The 19,153-nt window shown below is 35.5% G+C and overlaps 1 protein-coding gene across 1 annotated transcript in view; it reads left to right on the plus strand.

The window, feature by feature from the left end:
- Wdr7 (WD repeat domain 7) overlaps nt 1-19,153 on the plus strand; it is a 322,806-nt gene that overhangs the window by 6,442 nt on the left and 297,211 nt on the right. Inside the window, 3 exon segments of the mRNA XM_047526338.1 lie at nt 13,934-14,105; nt 15,650-15,756; nt 17,386-17,464. Coding sequence (XP_047382294.1) covers nt 13,947-14,105; nt 15,650-15,756; nt 17,386-17,464 — 345 coding nt within the window. The 5' untranslated portion in view covers nt 13,934-13,946.

Below are 19,153 nucleotides of genomic sequence, written 5' to 3' on the forward strand. Positions count from 1 at the left end.
GCCGACATGTTGAAGCTCTGGACCTACTTTTTCTTCTATAAGATGCAAGGTCTCTGGTCTGATTCCGAGGTCCTTAATCCATTTTGAGTTTATTTTCGTGCATGGTGAGAGATATGGGTTTAGTTTCATTCTGTTGCATATGGATTTCCAATTCTCCCAGCACCATTTGTTGAAGAGACTATCTTTTCTCCATTGCATATTTTTGGCCCCTTTGTCTAGTATGAGAAAATTGTATTTATTTGGGTTTGTGTCCGTGTCCTCTATTCTGTACCATTGATCCACCTTTCTATTTTGGTACCAATACCATGCCGTTTTTGTTACTGTTGCTTTGTAGTAGAGTTGAAGATCTGGTATTGCGATACCCCCTGCTTCACTCTTTCTGCCAAGGATTGCTTTAGCTATTCTGGGTTTTTTATTCTTCCAGATGAATTTCATAATTTCTTGCTCTATTTCTGTAAGGTACATCATTGGGATTTTAATTGGAATTGCATTGAATCTGTATAGCACTTTTGGTAGTATGGCCATTTTGACAATATTAATTCTTCCTATCCAAGAACATGGGAGATCTTTCCATCTTCTAAGGTTCATATTAACTCTTTAAAGTATGATTAGGTTTTTTTAAAAAAATGAGTTAGTGATGTTTAATGAAATTGCAGGTTTTTTTGACTGATGGTTTCTTCAGTTAATTGGAGCTATAAAGTGATAGAACAATACAATTTTAGGGCAGTGGTCAGTTCAGGACAGAAAAACTTCTGAAATGCTAGGGGTTATTCTTTGGTGGTTTTGGAATATAAAATTTCCAAAATTTCTAAAATATATGACTTTTTAAACCAGTCTCTCCATTCAGACTAGCAGTAATAATTTATGGCTCTTCACTCTCACTGAAGATATTTTATTTGTATTTTATGCATGCATATTTCTCTCTGAATGTTGATAGTATATGTCAGTGATAACTGAATGATAGAATGAGCCAGTTACCTTCTGTTTTTGTATTCAAGTTTATTTGGCTACCTTCCTTAAGGGATTTAACTATTTCAAAAAGAAATAAACCACCATTTGTGGGATTGAAAAGTTCATGTTAATGAATTATTTCTCTATTTACTTTAAGAAACAGTTTTGAAATTCATTAACTGATCTTAATTATGTCTGCTCATTTGCTTCATAGGTCCTAAGATCTGTTTTATTGGTTATATGTCACATACAGAATAGAAAAGGCAAGGAAAATAGACAAACTTGTAGTGGGGTGGTGGTGGGGGGAAAACCAAGTAGTATGGTAATGGGAATTTAATTAAGGAGACTTATAATGATTGATGATATTTTTATGGAGAAATTATTTGATGGGACAGTTCTATAAAATAAAGATATACTTTGCATTTAAAATCCAGATAGGCTTTATTTATTTGTTTTGGTGGTACTGGGGATCAAACTGAGGGATGTTTCACCACTGAGTAACATCCCAGCCCTTTTTATTTTTTGTTTTGAGATAGGGTCTCACTAAGTTGCCCAGGTTGGGCTTGAACTTCCAATCCTCTTGCCTCAGTTTCCTGGGTAGCTGGGATTACAGGCATTACATGCTTGGATACAACTCTTTTTAAAACAAGGCAAACGTATTTCATTAATTGGTTCATTTCTTCAACAATATTTGAATTTTTCTGATGTGGCAGGAGTTTTAGGCACTGGTAATGCAGTAGAGCACAAAACAAATGCAAATTTTCACCTTCATGATGCTTGTGTTATAGCAGGAGAGACAGATGATAAATAAATAAAATGTGGTGTGTTAAATGATTGAAAGACTTGTTTGGGTGGTGAATTTGGTGATGATGGTCAGGGAAAGCTTCACCAAAAAAGGTGATGTTATAGCAGAGACCTGAAGTGGGTGGATGAGCTGCCATGAAGAAATCTAGTGCCCTGAAGTGAGATCCTGCTTGCTCTCTCTGAGGAACACCAAGGAATCGGAGCGTATGGAAAATGGTAATCCAGGGGGAGGACAGCCACCTCACTCATGAAGCATAGGCGATTATATAGTTTGAGATGAGAAGCTAAGAAAGAATTTGAGATGTGATCACAATGTAGTTTTTTTACATTAGCATCATTTCATATGTGTTGAGACTGCAAGGGACAAGGATGGGAGGTGCTGGTGATTCCAGATGGAGCGGGTATAGTGAGGGTGTTGAGGAGGCTGTGGGTTTTGAATACGCTTTGAGATATGCCAGGAGCGCTTGTTGAAGGATTGGGATGTGGAATGTGTGTGTGAGAGAGGAATTAAAGATGATTGTAGGATTTGGGCCTTAGAGTTATAAAAATGGGAGTTGCCATTAACTGAGGTGGGGAATACTAGAAGGGAAAACTCTTTGGGCAAAAAGACAGGGACTCACTTTTGGATATGTCCAAAAACGTGTTAGGATGTGTTGCCTGGATGCTGGATATGTGAGTTTGGAGTTCAGAAGAGAGCTCTAAGGTAGAAGTTGGGAAATTGTCAATGTGTAGGTGGTATTTAAAGCTGAAAGACTTCAGATCGTTGAGGGAAGGAATGTTGCTAGAGGAAAGAAGTGCAAGGACTAACTAAGCTCTGGATATGTTAACATTTAAAGGTTAAAAAAAAAAAGAGGAAGAAGAAAAACTGAAGTCAGAGAAGTAGAAGTCGGGAAAGTATGAAGACTTGGAGGCCAAGTAAAGAAGTATTTTAAGGAGGGAGTATGAAGTTTGTTAAATGCTGCTGGTAATCAAAGAAGATGAAGATTAGGAACTGACACTTGATTTAGCAATGGGGAGGTTATTGGTTACCTTTCAAGAACAGTTTGTGAGACAGGAAGAGCTCTTTTCTATAGAATATAGTGACAGAGGTGATGCTATAAATAAGAACACTCTAACTTTGGCTATATATTTCTCTAGAATGTACAGTGAGTAAATGGGAGAGCTGGGTCCTTGCTTAGTGTGACTCTCAAACCTTCACACTTTATCCAGCATATTTTACTGTTCCCCTGATATAATGTGACAGTTCAACTTGTAGTTTGGGAAAGCATATTTGTTTCTTCTTCTTTTAGGTAGTTTAATCCAGTTTATACACAGTGAGACATTTCAGTGTCCAGTCAAGAATTTTTCGTGAGGGGAAAAGAAGAGCAATGTTTGGAGGTGCAGGTGAAATGAGAGATGGGTGGCAGGAGAAAGTTGCAGTTGATTCTATCCTTGAAAGAGGTCTTGGTCGGCATAGTTTGCTTTTAGCTTAATCAATAGCTGTTGAAATCCATGTGAATTGGTAATGGAGAGAGCTTAAGTGGAAGAGCTCAGACATCCTAATGGCAGCTGCAGAAGTTTAAAACATGATTTAGATGCCTCAAAATCTATGAATCACTTTTAAAATTGTGATTTATTTTTGACCAGATAGCTCTGCAGTTCTTTAAATCCTGTAACTCATGTGCTCAGGGCTGTTTTCGCAATAAGAAATGAGTGTAGTCTCCTGTTACCATCTGCTCATTCCACATGTTCTTTTGAAACTAAATACTGGAACTTCCGTTAAAGCAGTCCTAAAGTGTCAGGTTCATTGAGAATGTATTACTTGCTACCCAAATAAGAAAGTATAATCTTTTTAGCTGCTTAAATGTTCAGAAGGTTGTGTCCCTTATAACTCTTTAATGCCAGAAACCCTTCTTTCTTCAAGGAAGCATCTGAATACTGTAATTTCTTCAGTGTGTGTTATGGCTTAGATGTGAGGTGTCCCCCCAGAGTGCCTGTGTTAATGCAGGAATATTCAGAGGGAAATGATTGGCTCATGAGAGCTGGAACTTAATCAGTCCATCCTAGTTTGAATGACTGACTGGGTGGTAAGTAGGCAGGTGGAGGTAGGTCACTGGGGACCTGTCCCATAATGGTGCATCTTCCCTGAGGCCCTTGCCCCTTCTCTGCTTCCAAGCTACCATGAGGTGAGCCATGCTCCTCCACCATGGTGTTCTGCCTCATCTTGAACCCAGAGCAATGGAGTTGGCGGATCATGGATTGAACCTCTGAATCTGTCAGCCAGAATAAACTGTTATCTTCTAAGTTGTCCTGGTATTTTGTTCACAGCAACAAAAAGCTGACTGAGACAGCATATCTTATGGTCTGGCTATCTTATTGCACTATAATAAACAAAGTCTTCATTATGTTTCAGCCCCCCCCCCCCAAATCTTTAATAAATATGTGCCAAATGCAGAGCAAAACAAAAATTAGTGATCTTAATGACACTTTAGCACATCATACTGTGATCCTGACTTGAACATATTCTTTTGACAAATGATGCTGAAATGCTCTCTGACCATTTGAATGAACCTTTCCAAACTTTTCTGCCTTCACTGCTGCTGTGACAAGAACATTTAGCTATTTAGTGTTTAGTCCCTGCTTCTCATATTCCCTGTTGGTGGGAGGATAATTGAGGCCTACTCTTGGGAGAGGATTTGAGTTGTTTTTGTTCACAAGTCACAGGGGCCTGCCTGGTACAGAGGAAGTATACAGACTGAGAAAATATGGATAGTCCTATGAAAAGGCCATGAACCTAGGATAAAAATACATCTTACTTTGCATTTGAGAGTTTGAATAACAATAGGTAAAATTAACAATGATCTGATATTTGATTATTTATATATAATCTTAAGCATTTTATAGTTTTTAGAAATCACATGGGATACCAGTATCACGTGAAATATTGTGTAACAGAATGGTCTTATCAGAATATTACTTTACTTTATAGGTTATATATAGTTTTAAAGGGAAAAACACACAGTTACAGTGGAAATATCTGATAGCCACTACTTTAATCCATGGCAAGCTCACTGGTATTAGGGCATTGTGACCTTACATGCTTCCTGGGTGATGCAGTGCGAGGTGTGCAGCACCTGTGGAGTATGGAGTATTCTTGCCAGAATGTTGACTGAGGCTTAAGGAAGCCTTTACATTCACCTTCAGTTTATAAGGAAAACAGATATCATCATAAAAAGACCATCGGAAAAGTCTAAAATGTGGAACATTAGATAAGCAGTTGGCTTTGTGTTGTTTCTTAAACGCTAATATTAAAGCTGGGCGTGGTGGTGCACACCTGTAATCCCAGTGACTTAGAAGGCTAAGGCAGGAGGATCACAAGTTCAAAGCCATCCTCAGCAACTTCACTAGACCTGTCTCAAAATAAAAATGAAAAGGATTGGGGATGTGGCTCAGTGGTTAAGCACCCCTGGGTTCAATCTCTGGTATAAATAAATAAATAGGTGGTTGTTCTGGAACTAAAGAGACATAATCACTGTTTTAGTTTGTTTGGGTTTCCATAACAAAATACCATAGACTGTATGGCTTAAATAACAGTTTATTTTTTCACAGTTTTGAGGCTGAAGTCCCATATAAGGTTTTTTTTTTTTTTTTTTTCCCCCTGCCCCCGGTGAGGGTTGTCCTCTTGGCTTTAGATGGCTGCTTTCTCACTGTGTTCTCACAATGGTGGGGAGCAAGAGAGCTCTTCTATCCTTTCCTCTTCTTATTAGAGCTACGGCCCTATCACCTTAAGGTACTGCCCTTTTGACCCATCTAACCTTATTACCTCCCCACAGGCCCTTGTCTTCAACTGCAGTCATATTGGAGTTAGGTTTCCAAGTATGAATTTTGGGAGGACACAGACATTAAGCCCATAACAGCCACCAAGTGCATAAAATTTGAGAATTTACAGGTTTGGGGAAAAAAGTTAGAAAAGACATTTTGTAGATAATTGAAGTTATTTGAATACAAATTACTTGATTGTAGATGATCTTATAGAATTACTATGGTGTTGGTGATAGGGACTGTGACACTAGTATTGTGTTTTTGAGGAGAATGCCCTTATTCTTAAGTTCTGCATTTAAAATTATTTAGGGGTGAACTGTCATGCTGTTTTTAAATTATTCAGTGAACATAAATAATAAGATGCCTATATATACATGTGTGTACAAATATCCATATGCATGTCTATACGGCATATATGTAGATGTTCACATTGACAAGGGAAATATGAAAATATGTTTGTTAAGTAATCTTTCTGCTATTCTTTGCACTTTTTGTATAGTTGAGATTTCTCAGTAAAAATTTGGGAGTGAGGAGTCAGAAGGAAAAAAGTAAAAAGTTTGTCTTACTTTTTTTTTTAAATGGCACAACCAAATTAAAAAAAAAAAAAACTTAAGGGAAGACAGGAGTAAAAGATCTTTCCTTTGAATTTTTCATAGAGATTTCTAGGCCTTCATATATCTAGTGAAGAAAACTGAAAAAAATAAGAAGATAATTGGGAGATGACACTGAATCAAGGAAAAAAGAGTGTTAAGGATGAGCAAATAATCAACAGAGTCCAATTAGCAGCTGTGTAGGCCCCAAAAGATGATTGAGCATGGGAAGAATAGGTGTCAACAGTCAAGGGCAAAGCATCCTCTTTCTTCACCTCTCTTGTAAGGCATAGGGTCTCTACAATGTTGGAAACTCTGTCCTGGAGTATTGGAGTATCATTATAGAAAGACCGTTAATCTCTTCATGTAGTGGCATATCTTGAGTATCTTTAAATAACGTCTGTTTGAGTGTAGGACCTAAAGTATATGAGGCTTTTTGTAGTAAAGAAATAGAAGCACTAAGTTAAAGACCACAAGTTTCAAGATGTGTATTGTACTAGAGAATGAATTATCTATGAGCAGGAGCAAGTGAAGGCAAATAACAAGTGCAGCTGTGTTGGAGAAAAAGGAGATGTAAATATGTTTGAAAGACAAAGACTCATTTAATAGAAATGGATTGAAATGGTAACGAGAGCATGATTAGGGAGTAAGAGCCTTGACAGTGTAGGGGGAGTTAGGTTTAGCAAACAAGAAGAGATTTTTTTTTCTCAAAAGAAATTAAACCAAAATTGTATGTGAAACCCTTAACATAGTTCTTGGCACACAGTGAGAGCTTAATAAATGTTAGGTATTGTTCTTCTCTGTTTGTTCATTCAATAAATATATATTGACCCTTTTAGGTCAATAAAAATTTTTAGGTGCTGTAAATTCCCTCATATTCTGGTGGAATTGCACTTTGCTTGATAATAATTAAATAACAAAGATGATTTGGTGACCTTACCTAGATTTTATCCTTGAGGAACACAGGCTGGAGAAACAGACGAATTCGTAAACAACCACACAGGGGATGGTAAGTATTTTGCATCGGGCATTTGGAAGGTGGAATGAAAATATGGTTACTGGACTAGTGAAGCCTTGGGTTCACCAGCGTGCCCACAGCAAAGGGGCTGACCATGGAGTTTGCAGGATCCCCACAGCACAGGGGCTGGCCATGGGGTTCAGCAGGGTACCTGCAGCACAGGGGCTGGCCATGGGATTCACCAGGGTTCCCACAGCAGAGAGGCTAGTCTTTGAAAAACTCATAGACCGAAGATAATTCTTGCTAAAATTAAATTTATTTTGAAAACCTTAGGTGGGGAGGATCTAGCTCAGTAATAGAGCACTGGTCTAGCATGCCCAGGGCCTTGAACTCCATCCCCAACCCTAAAAAAAGCAGAAAGTGAAAAACAAAAAAAGATAACTCTATGTTGTGGTCATATGTACAACTTTGAAACAGAATTAAGGAACCTGGTGAGTCAGGGCCACTTTATTAACTGCATTTTAATGGAAAACACAATGGCAGGGGAAAAACCGATAGGATCCAAGAATTTATTTAGAAAATTAAGACTTCATTCAACCCAGATCCTTCCTTCTATTCTCCCTCTTCAGAAATGATCATTATTGTTTCATGTTTGATGTTATTCCAGAATTATTTGTAATGTGCACATGGGCATACAACGTGTGTGCATGTGCACAGGTGCAGAAGCACAGACCCACTGTGTTTTAGAGATTGTTTTGTATGGCTGTGTTCTATTGTAAAAACTTTGTCATAATTTAATTCATTCTTCATAGATGGATATTGAAGTTCTTTCCATGTGTCTTTTAAGAATTATAGAATCCTTAAACACAAAAATAGAAAAAATGTAATGAACATTCTTGTACTAAAAAGAGTTTTAATAATTATTTTCATAGTTTGGGTTCACTAGTGAGTAGACTCTGAGACGGAGATTAGTACTTGCTTTATTAGGGAGTACTCTTGGAATCAACATTCAGAGAAAGGAAGCAGGTCTGGCCCAGAGTGAAAGTTGTGTTTTGATGAGTTTCAAAGGAATCTCAGTTGATCCAGGGGCAGCTCTGAACATAGAATGAGCTTCAGAGATATCCTGAATTGGTGAGGGGACTGGGCGTTTGTATTTCTGCATTAGTCCTTGGATGTGGGATGTATTACAAGGAAGGGACAAGAGCTTGGGCAAGTCTCTGTTCGGCTGAGGCGATCATTAGTGGGTGCTGACAACTCATACCTATGGACAGGTGGTAAGTTCTTCATTCCTAAAGGAGGATGTGTTTCATCTTCCTCCCCTCCAACAGTTCTTGCCCCACATTCTCTTCCCTCTCTCAAGTGCTACTGATTCTAGCTATCATGTGACTTTATCTGTAAACACTGCAGTTCCACATATATTTCATTGAGCAATGTGTTTTGGTAAATTCTTGATTAACCAGATTGCCTGGATAATGAAATTTTTTCGTAAATGGAAATTTGTGGTAAACAAAGACAATGTGGACTAGTGAAGAGATTTTCATTTTAGTCATCAGGAGATCAGTGTGCACCTCTGAACTCTGAGATCAGTTTGCTGAGTGATCCGAGAGAGATGCTAATGGACTTAAATTCTAAATACCCACCCGAATAAAAGTCTGCAGGATGGTAATGAGCTATACTTTTCTCCATTCTAGATTTTATTTTTTTTCCAATTACAAAAGCCTTTCTTTTTCAAACGATTAAACATAAAAAACAAAAGCAAAACGGCACTGACCTGTATTTCACCAACTTTTGAAATGACTGGTTTAGCAGAGGCTAGTTGCATTCCTGCCATTCACATGGGACATTGAGATCTGTGGTGCCATTTGGGGAACATAGTTTCTAAGGTATAATTTCTTTGAGACTCTTGCCTCTTTCGGTGCTCACTTTCCTTTCTCCTTCTCTTTATGCTTCCCTCCTTCCTCTTCTTACTCATCTTGAAAGGCAGTAGCCTTCTTGTCCATGACCTTACATACTTCATTAGCCCCCATGATTTATTGTTCTTTCTTTATGTCTCATTTTTCTTTTTCTTTCATAGCTTTCATCATTTTAGCTAAGCTTCTTATCATTGTCCACCCAGGCTTACTACAATAGCACCATATTTGGTTTCTCTGCAGTTTGTGTTAACCCAACCATTATACTATCTTAAAAAGAGCATGCTACTTCTCTATTTAGATATATACTTAGTAAACCATTAAATCTCACAATTTGGCCTAGTTGAAGATCAGTATGAATCCTTGTAGTATTTTCCCCTTTCTCAAAACCTATAGTTAGTAAATTCTGGTTATATATAGAATAATTTATCTTATATATTAGAATCTGAATTTATTGATGACTTCCATGGTATTAGTATCATGATAATAGTACTCATCTTTTACCTAGAGTTGTATTTGAAAATACTTTTTCTTTTCTTTGATTCTGAGAGTACCATTGCGTAAAACCTGTACTAAAATTCATGTTGCATTTTTATCAACCTGATGTGTTGAACACAAAGTCTATCTGTTGTATCTCTGAAATTGTTTCATATTCATATTATTGTTCCTATTCTCATCAACAAACTTCATAATGTATTTATTAAAGACATTCTGTATGGCTGACATTAGGTTAAGAATCATATGATTGTGAATATATAGACTGTAGTTCTTGCTCTTAGGGAGCTTAAAGAGCAATATAGAACAGAGCTGTTAAGTAGAGAGACTGGAATTAAGAAGTGAGAAGTCACTGCTGTCAGGTTAAAATCCAGCCTCTTTAAATTGGGTTAGCCAGCACTTTATGCTCTGATGCATAAACGGGACACTGCCTGTTGGTTCTTCTCTCCCCATTCTGCCTATTTACTACTATTGTCAGCCCTACTATTTTCACTGTCCAGAAAGAATAGAAATCTTAATTCTGTGACTTCCAATGAAGTGTGATTTCTTGAGCCTCTTCCTTGGTTCTTTTCTACTTATTCCATTCATTTTTCAGGGAAATTCTTCCTGGACCACTGAAGTCGTGGTTAGGGAATCTACCTTTTGTGTTTCCATGTCTTAAGATGGTGGTAATTGTTAGTTTGCATGTTGTGTCAGTCACACTGGATAGTAAAATTGTGTCAGTTTTACTCCCTGTAATATTCTACACATACCACTATGTAGGCAAAAAATGGAAACTTTGGAAATGCTGCTCTAAAATAGATATTAATTATTGTTATTATAAGATCAAAACTTAAATTGAAAGTCATTTTCAATGGAAGTTTGTAATATTTCTAATAAATCATACAGAACAAATGACCGTATTTATACTGTAATTTCCATAATTTGAATTGTGTTTGATAAACATATACACCAGGACTTCTATGTTGTGGCAGAAAGTGAACGAAAGATGTTGACCACTCGAGAAGTCCAACCTTATTAAATGTTAAGTGATGGTGCTAGAAGAAACCAGTAGATGTGCAAGCAGAATGTGAACTAGCAAAATCTGTTTTTTTTTTTTTTTTTAAATAATCTTTCCTGAGCATCTGCCATGTGCTAGGTGTTATATTAGTTATATTTCATTTGTGGTTCCTTAATCTTTCTAATAACTTTCTAAGAGAAGCTGTTATTATCCCTCTTTTATAGGTGGGGAAATGAGACCTTGAGAGAGAATTTTGTTGAGATCACATTGAAGAGCCAGAAATTGAATATAGATCTTCTGACTGTCAGTCTAGTGTTCTTTTAGTTATTAGTTTTGTTGTTGACTGAAGTACAATTTTATTATTTCTTTAGAAATCTAAGATATAGGGGAAATAGAAAAATACCTGAAATTAATCAAGACATAGCCAGCCTCTTTTCTTTTAAGATCCCTTTTTTATGATTTGATTTTTGACTTAAAATTTTTATTAATTATAACAAGTCTTGATGAGAAACTAAGCCTCAGAAATAAGGTGGCATGATCAAAGACTGCATAATTAGTGGCAGAATGAGAAAGTAGAATCTGGAACTCTTGATATTTGACTGTGGAGCTTTATCTTACACATTTTTAGTAGACATCTCTAAATGTAATTTAATCCAGATTTTGATATAAACACAACTAAAAGTAGAATGTTTGTAGTATTCTTCTGTTTTTAGAAACATCTAGTCTTAGAACATATTGAATTTATAGGATAATGCTTTAAAATTTGAAATATGGCATTACCCTGAATGTCTTATTTATAAAATATAGATTTATTACATGTGTAATTTTTTTGGAATTTCTGTTAAAGTTAATACCATACAGATGATTATAGTCATTGACTTACTTTTGCTTTTGACTTTTTTTCATAAAAGTAGTTTTTTTTTTATTTCAATAAATCCTATTCTGTGACTTATTTAATATAAAACTTTTGGGGGACATATCCAGTTTTCTTCAAGCAATTGATAATAATTTGGAAACATTGAGAATGGATTACTAACAAATAAATAGACAAGTTGAATGGCGATAGCCAAAAAACTACATTCTCCAGATTTACATTGTCCTTTTTTCCCCCTTAAAAAAAACTCTCTTATGATACCAATTTTGAGTGTCTTGGCTTATCAGTTATTGAGAGAAATTCAAATTTAAATATCTATGATCTAATTAATGATTAGGCTCTGGCTACTTTGCCAGTTTGGGGGTTAAATCAGTTGCTTAGAACTAGGTTTAAGGGGCTGTTGATTCAGTGGTAGTCTTGCTTAATCCTAAAATGTATTTGTGCTGTCATCATAAACCATGTTATTCTTTATTTCACATTATTACATTATTGCTCCTGGTGACTTTTCTAGTTTCAGTTTTATTTTGTTATAAGGTTTTTTGAAGTTTAAGAAAAAATGTATTTAGACATTTAGTACCATATGCAGCTTGGTCCTGTATCCGTTCCTTTCTCTATGAGCCAGGCAGTATGCCCTGCACACGAGTCATCAGGAGTCTAGAGAAATGGTGTTCTTTCCAGAGCTCACCAGGCTTGTGTACTTACATGAGAGAAATCTTTTTTGGTGATGTAACTGAAAGCTGAGTGTTGTCACCATGGAAAAATGAGCTCCTTCCAGATTCTCTTTTCCAGAAAGTCATTGTTGGATATGTTGCACAGCCAAAAACATGCTGTTCCAAATTTATTAGAATTGGTTCATAGCTTAGTTTTCTTTTCTAATATCAAATAGGAATATGGAAATGCTTGTTAGTGTGATGGTGGTTTATGAAACTGTCATGACACATATAGGGCAAATAAGGTTTTATTAATAGGAAGTGTTATTTTGAAATTTTTTTGTGTGTGACATTGGGGATTGAACACAGGGTTGCTCTGTCACTGAGCTACATCCCCAGCCCTTTTAGTATTTTTAAATTTTGAGACAATCTCACTGAGTTGTTGAGGTTGGCTTCAAACTTGGGATCCTCCTGCCTCAGCCTCCCAAGGCACTGGGATAACAGGCATGTGTCATTGTGCCAGATGTATTTTGAATGTTTTCTTTAAATGTATACCTTTTACTTGAGCAAAAACATTGATTTTTGGGGGGGGGGAGCCAAACTGACGAGAGCTATGCATTCTAACAGCAGCAAAAAAGATGTAATATAAATTGCTTTTAGTAAGCATTCCAATGTCCTTTATACTTTTTCACTTGCCTCCTTTTAATTTCCATGATCTTTTCTTTTGATTGACCATCTGTCAGGCAGTAGGTAACCCCTAGTGTCTAAGATTGGTCAGAGCCCACTTCTCTATGGAGCCCTTTCTGTCTATTCTAGTCTTTCTAACTTCTCTGAACTCCTCTTATTTAGTTCTTTAAGCACATAATTTATAACACTTACATGTTGTTTTACCAATTAAATCTTAATTTTGTTATATGTAGGAATATTCTTTGTATGTTCTAGTATATGCTGATTAATTATTATCAAGTCTAAATCCTCTCATATTATGGAGTTGTACTCTAAAATTCTTTCCCTTAAGATTTATGACTTAACAAGGAAGAACGTCTGTGACCTTCGGATATAAAAGACTTGGAATAAACGTGTCGGAATGAATTTCTCACTGAGCATACTCTTTTGAATGTTTAGCATGCTGTAAAACAGTCCTGAGTTCTTGGGCTTTGTGATTTACTACTGGTTTGGTGACATGGACTCCATCTCTTTTCGCTTCATGACACTGCCTCAGTGACTTTGTGAAAGAAGTGATCATAGTACTTACCTTATGATTTGTTGAAGGAATAATTGGAATTATTTTAATTTATATATACACAATGCTTAGAAGAATTCTTGGCATTTCTAAAGTTCTTGATAATTCTGGTCTAGTGATGGTTGTATAATCAGTCTCTGTGGACTTGCTGAGCACTGTTTTTGTATTTGACCTGGTTTATTTGAAGAGGCAGATAACTTGGGCTCAGATAGCAGGATTTGCACTTGGGCCCCATGACTTGCTGCTTCTGAGTCTCAGGTTGAGTAATGCTTGTGCCTCGTTTTCTACCCTGCCAACTGGAAAGACTGTTTTGAGTTTTGAAATGAAATAGTATTCATAAAAATGCATCATCAGCTATATAGTACTAAATATGAATACTGAAATCATTGGTTTTTCATTAGCAAATTTTAAAAATTGTGAATGCCTGCAGTGAAGATTTGTTCCTGATTTTTTAAACATCAGAATCTGGGATGTGATGAATTAGTCATATTTGTTTACAAATAACAAATATGAATAACAAGTTTTTAAGTGGTCAGAATTTACTACCAGGAATATATGCTTGTTTTCAAATTGTACAATTTGGCTTCATAATAAAGATGTGTAACATGTTTTAGAGTCAAGTATTGTAATATTATGTTATTCTTATAACATTATTAGGTTTGAAAACGCAATGGCAGGAAACAGCCTTGTTCTACCCATTGTGCTGTGGGGCCGCAAAGCACCAACACATTGCGTCTCAGCAGTGCTTTTAACAGATGATGGGGCCACAATTGTTACAGGATGCCATGACGGACAAATATGTCTCTGGGATCTTTCAGTAGAATTAGAAGTGAGTATTGAAATGTCTGTTGTACTTCGTAAGTACAAGAAGCTATTTATTAGAAAATTACACAGCGCTGGAATTATACTTGAATTTATTATAATTTTCTGCAAAATACTTTATGATTAACATTGCTTGTATGCAGATTATCTGTTTACTGTTTACATTATTGTAATTGATATCTGCTGGTTTTTAGTAATTTTCAAACATAATGTCTTCTGTGAGTGACTTTCATCTGATGATGGTAGAGCCATATGCTTTAGTTTTATTTTACAATTATCTATTGTCAATTTTTAGAAATACAGTTGCTTTTTGATATGTTTACCTTGTGTATTATGACCATGCTATATTCATTTAATAGTTCTAGAAGGTTTTTCTACTTACCTTAGGATTTTCTTTATATCTGATTGTGTTGTCTATGAATAAAGGTAGTTTTACTTTTCCTTTTACAATATGTATGCCTTTTTAATATCCTTTTTATTGCCCCATTGATAGACAATTACAAAATGGATGCCACTAAGGGTATTTAAAGGGGGTTTAAAGATATTGGTCGTATTCTATTTCTTAAATTGCATTGGGTGTTGCTATTTAATTTATTCTTTGTATCCTATGTATGTTGTAAATATTATTTTTATGTATTAAATATTTAATTAAAAATATAGTACGAAGTAACCTAGGGTCCTGAAGTAACCTGAACAACTTATCATGCTGTTTGGTACAGATTTATATCAGTTTTATATGACACATAAAAATTGTATCTATTTATGAGTTACCATGTGGTGTTACATTTTCTTCTTTTTTTCTAATGTCTTTATAACTAGTACCAGTATGTTTAGTAAGGAAGTTGTTGTTTTCTTCCTTTTAGAGTATCTTCTTCCGCTATCTAAACCCACAGCAAGACATTTGAATTATGGTTTTAAGATGTGAATTTTATACTATTAGTGATTTTTTATTATTTTTATTTTAAATTTGGGAGCCGATTGCCCTACTGTTTTAGAATAGTGGTATTAAGCCTTCCTTTCCACTAGACACTGTCTCGACACTGCTGCTTCATCAAGGTTCTTCTTTCTGATAGTTAATAGCATCTTTATCCTGATAGCATCTTTTAGAAAGGTACCTATCTTCTGTTTTTTGTGTGTTGGGGGATGTGAATTCATAGTCTTAAAGTGTTTTCAGATCATTGATATTTAAAAATAAGTGAGGCAAGATTATTGTGTTTTATATATTAATTCAGATTCTTAACCTGCTTTCCAATCATACTAAAGAGGTAGTGGTTAAGACTGCCTTAATTTGAAACCTGGCTTGTCTCCCTCCATCTGATGTTGATCAGGTAGTATTGCCTCTTGTCATTCCAACTTGGACCTCAGAACTACTTGGTAGGATGATCATAAGCATTAAATGGATTAGAGTTCACTGTTTACTTATTTTTTAGTGTTCTGAGTAAATTTTTCCAAATCTGTCTGTATGTTTATATTATATTTAACATGATGACTAATAAAAAAAGTTAGTTTTTAAAACGTGATATTTACACAAGCAAATTTTTGCATTTCTAGGTTAATCCTCGAGCATTGTTATTTGGTCATACAGCAGCAATCACTTGTTTGTCTAAAGCTTGTGCTTCTAGTGATAAGCAATATATTGTGAGTGCATCTGCAAGTGGGTAAGTCTTTTCCGTTTTTTTGGTTTTGGTTAGCTTTCTCTTTTTTCTAAAATTTTACATATTTTTGAAAGCTTGTTTTTTAATTTGCACAGAAGAATTGTACATATTTATGTGATTATTTTTTTTTTTTTTTTTTTTTTTTACTTATGTCCTTATAACTAGTATTGTGTGTTAGTAAGTAGGGAGTTATTTTGTTTGCTTTTTGTTTTTTGTTTGTTTCTTTTGGAGTTATCTTCTTCTGTTGTCTAAATCTAAAGGAAGATATTTGAATGATTGTTTTAAGGATGTGGATTTTATACTATTAATTATTTTGTAATACTTCCATTGTAATTTATGAATCTTTCTTTGCCTTGCTTTTGCGAAACTCAGAATACTATAAGTTAAAGTATGATCTCCATGACATTGTTATTGAGTCAGTAGACAACTTTGAGATTTTTTTAAAATCCCAAATGATGCTAGACTGGCATATATTTGGGAAATGAGGCTTTGCAAAAGTTTATGCAGTTGTATTGATATATGGTAATGCATTAGCTGTGTGTTCCTAAGTCTTAGAATATAGCTTGCTTTTGGAGAAGTAGGTCATTAAATAATAAGAGCATTGGGGCCCAGAGTTTGAGGAATTTTTAAAATGTTCTTGGTACTTTTAAAATTGTATATTGATCCCATGTACTTTTGAAGCAAGTTAGGGAATTTGAAGAAAATTAGGCACTGTTCTCCCTCTTCCCCCATAATTTATGGATTAGAAGAGAACCTTGTGTAATTCTTTGGAACAAGAAGAGGTAATATCAGGTAACAATGTAGTACTTTTGGTCAATGAAAGGATAATTTACACTAGAATGCTTGTTATAAATTGAGTGTACTTTGAAAAATTTTATCAGGTGAGATGTAAGAAAATGATACTGTAAGGATACCTTAGTAATATTAGGATCATTGCATTTTATTAATATTTTCTTCTGTTAAATCTTATATTTTAAAATAAAAAACATATTTCTAATTTTCAATGTTGCATCTTTATTTTGTGATATAAATGTGTGTGTGTGGTGTGCACTTAATAAAATTGTAATTCAGAATCAAAACTGGAATATTACATTTAGTTTGCAAAAGATTGGAATTCAGTTGATTTCGACTTTGGCTTGTTTTTTGCAGTGCTGCATATCAAGCTATATTTACCAAATGGCAGCACTCAGTAGTTTAAGTTAAAAGTCCATGTCTATTTTTTTTCACTCACTTCTCTTGTGTTGCTTGGGGGCTCTGCCTGGCTTCATCATTGTCTTCACTTCAGGTTGATGTAGCAGCTACTCTCTAGAACAGAGGTGGAAGAAAGAGTTCTGAAGGGTCTGCAGTAGATCTGGCCAGAACTGCTCCCAAGACTCCACCAACCAGTGGGGAACCAGGAAGTACACTCCTATTGTAGACAGGATGTGGATTGAGGTGGGGTGGACAGGTTGGAAGCAGGGTTGGGATGGTAAATGGGAGCACTGGAAATTCTGACCAACAGCAATAATGAGTATAAGCTATATTCTGTAATTAATTAGTTTTGACAGAAGATTAATTTTAAGCCAGTGTGACAAATAGAAACAGTGCTTTTAGCAAATCAGCTTCAAAGTTAGCTCTTGTTTTGTTTTATAGTGAGATGTGCCTCTGGGATGTGAATGATGGCAGATGCATTGAGTTTACAAAATTAGCCTGCACACATACTGGCATACAGGTTAGTATATTTCTGTGCCTAAGTCAGTACAATTTACAAATGTATAATTTAATAATATTTAAAATACTGATCATGTATTTTTATGTGAAAAATGGTAAGAAGGAATAAGACTAGAATTGTAGTAGAAGTATTCCTTTTAAGATGCTAGAGTTGGGAGGATAATAAAGTAGAGGACACCAATGAGGAAGGGTTTAGGATAAACCAATTACCACTCTTGTTTTAGGCTTTCTTGGTTACCCAAATGAGAACGTGTGTTAGTCTCCTTTCCAGTACTATAACAAATAACTGAGACAATCAACTTATAAAGATAAAAGGTTTATTTTTGATTATGGTTTTAGAGTTTCTAGTCCATAATTAGGCAGACCCAATGCTTTTAGGCCTTTGATGAGGGTATCAGATGGTGATGGCAGGGAGTGTGTAGTGGAACAAAACTGCTCACCTTGTGACTAGGAAGCAAAAGAGAGGAAGAATACCTCGTCAAGGTCATGCCTGAAATGACCCAAAGACCTCCTACTGGACCCTACCTGCTAAAGGATCCACCACCTACCAATAGCACCACCTTGGGGACCAAATCTTTATGTACCTTTGGGAGACACTTAGGATCCAAATTATAGCAGAACTTATGTACTTCTTGAGTAAGTGCCCCAGATTGTAAAGAATGAAATTCTTTCCTGCCAAAGCTGTTATGATTCCATTTGTGATTAACATAAATTGAACCACTTTTTGGGTCATGTATCTTTTTTTGAAGTCAGAATATCATTTATTTTTTCCATATTTTTTATTGGTGCATAATGGTGAAATTCATTGTTAAATATTTGTGCATGCACACAATGTAAACATATAATTTAACCAATATCTTCTTTCCCTTTTTTCCTCCTTCCCCCTGGTCCATTTCTCCACTCTGCTAGTCTTCTTACCTTGACCTGTCTTTTCATTTTCCCTCTCTACCTTACACATATGAGAGAAAACATATAATCCTTGACTTTCTGAGACTGGCTTGTTTTGTTTGCTTAACATAATGTTCTCAAGTTCCATCTATTTTCCTGCAAATGACATAATTTTTCTTTATGACTGAATAAAACCCTATTGTATATATACCACATTTTCTTTAAGCATTCATCCATTGACAGACATCTAGGCTTGTTTCATAGTTGGGCTGTTGCAAATTGTGCTGCTGTAAACATGGGTGCATATATTGCTAGTGTGATGACTTTAATTCCTTAGGATAAATACTGAGGAGTGGTATAGCTAGCTGGGTCATATGGTGGTTCCATTCTTCCTTTTTTGAGGAACCTCCATGCTGATTTCCATAGTGATTGTGCTTATTTACAATCCTGCCAACAGTGTAAAAGTGTTCCTTTTTCTCAACATCCTTACAAGCATTTTTTATTGTTTATATTCTCAATGACTGTCATTCTAACTGAAGTGAAATGAAATCTCTGTGGTTTTGATTTCCATTTTCCTCATTGTTAACAATGTTGAATTTTGGTCCATTTTGAGTTGACTTTTGTGCAGGATATCAGATAAGGGTCTAGTCTTATTCTTTTGCATATGGATAACCAGTTTCCCTGGTACCATTTGTTAAAAAGGCTGTCTTTTCTCCAATGTATGATTTTGGCACCTTTAACAAAGGTTGGATGATTGTTTCAGTGTGTTTGTCTTTGAGTCTTCTACTCTGTACCATTGATA

This window comes from Sciurus carolinensis, chromosome 15, assembly GCF_902686445.1.
Source record: "Sciurus carolinensis chromosome 15, mSciCar1.2, whole genome shotgun sequence".
Taxonomy (NCBI): domain Eukaryota; kingdom Metazoa; phylum Chordata; class Mammalia; order Rodentia; family Sciuridae; genus Sciurus; species Sciurus carolinensis.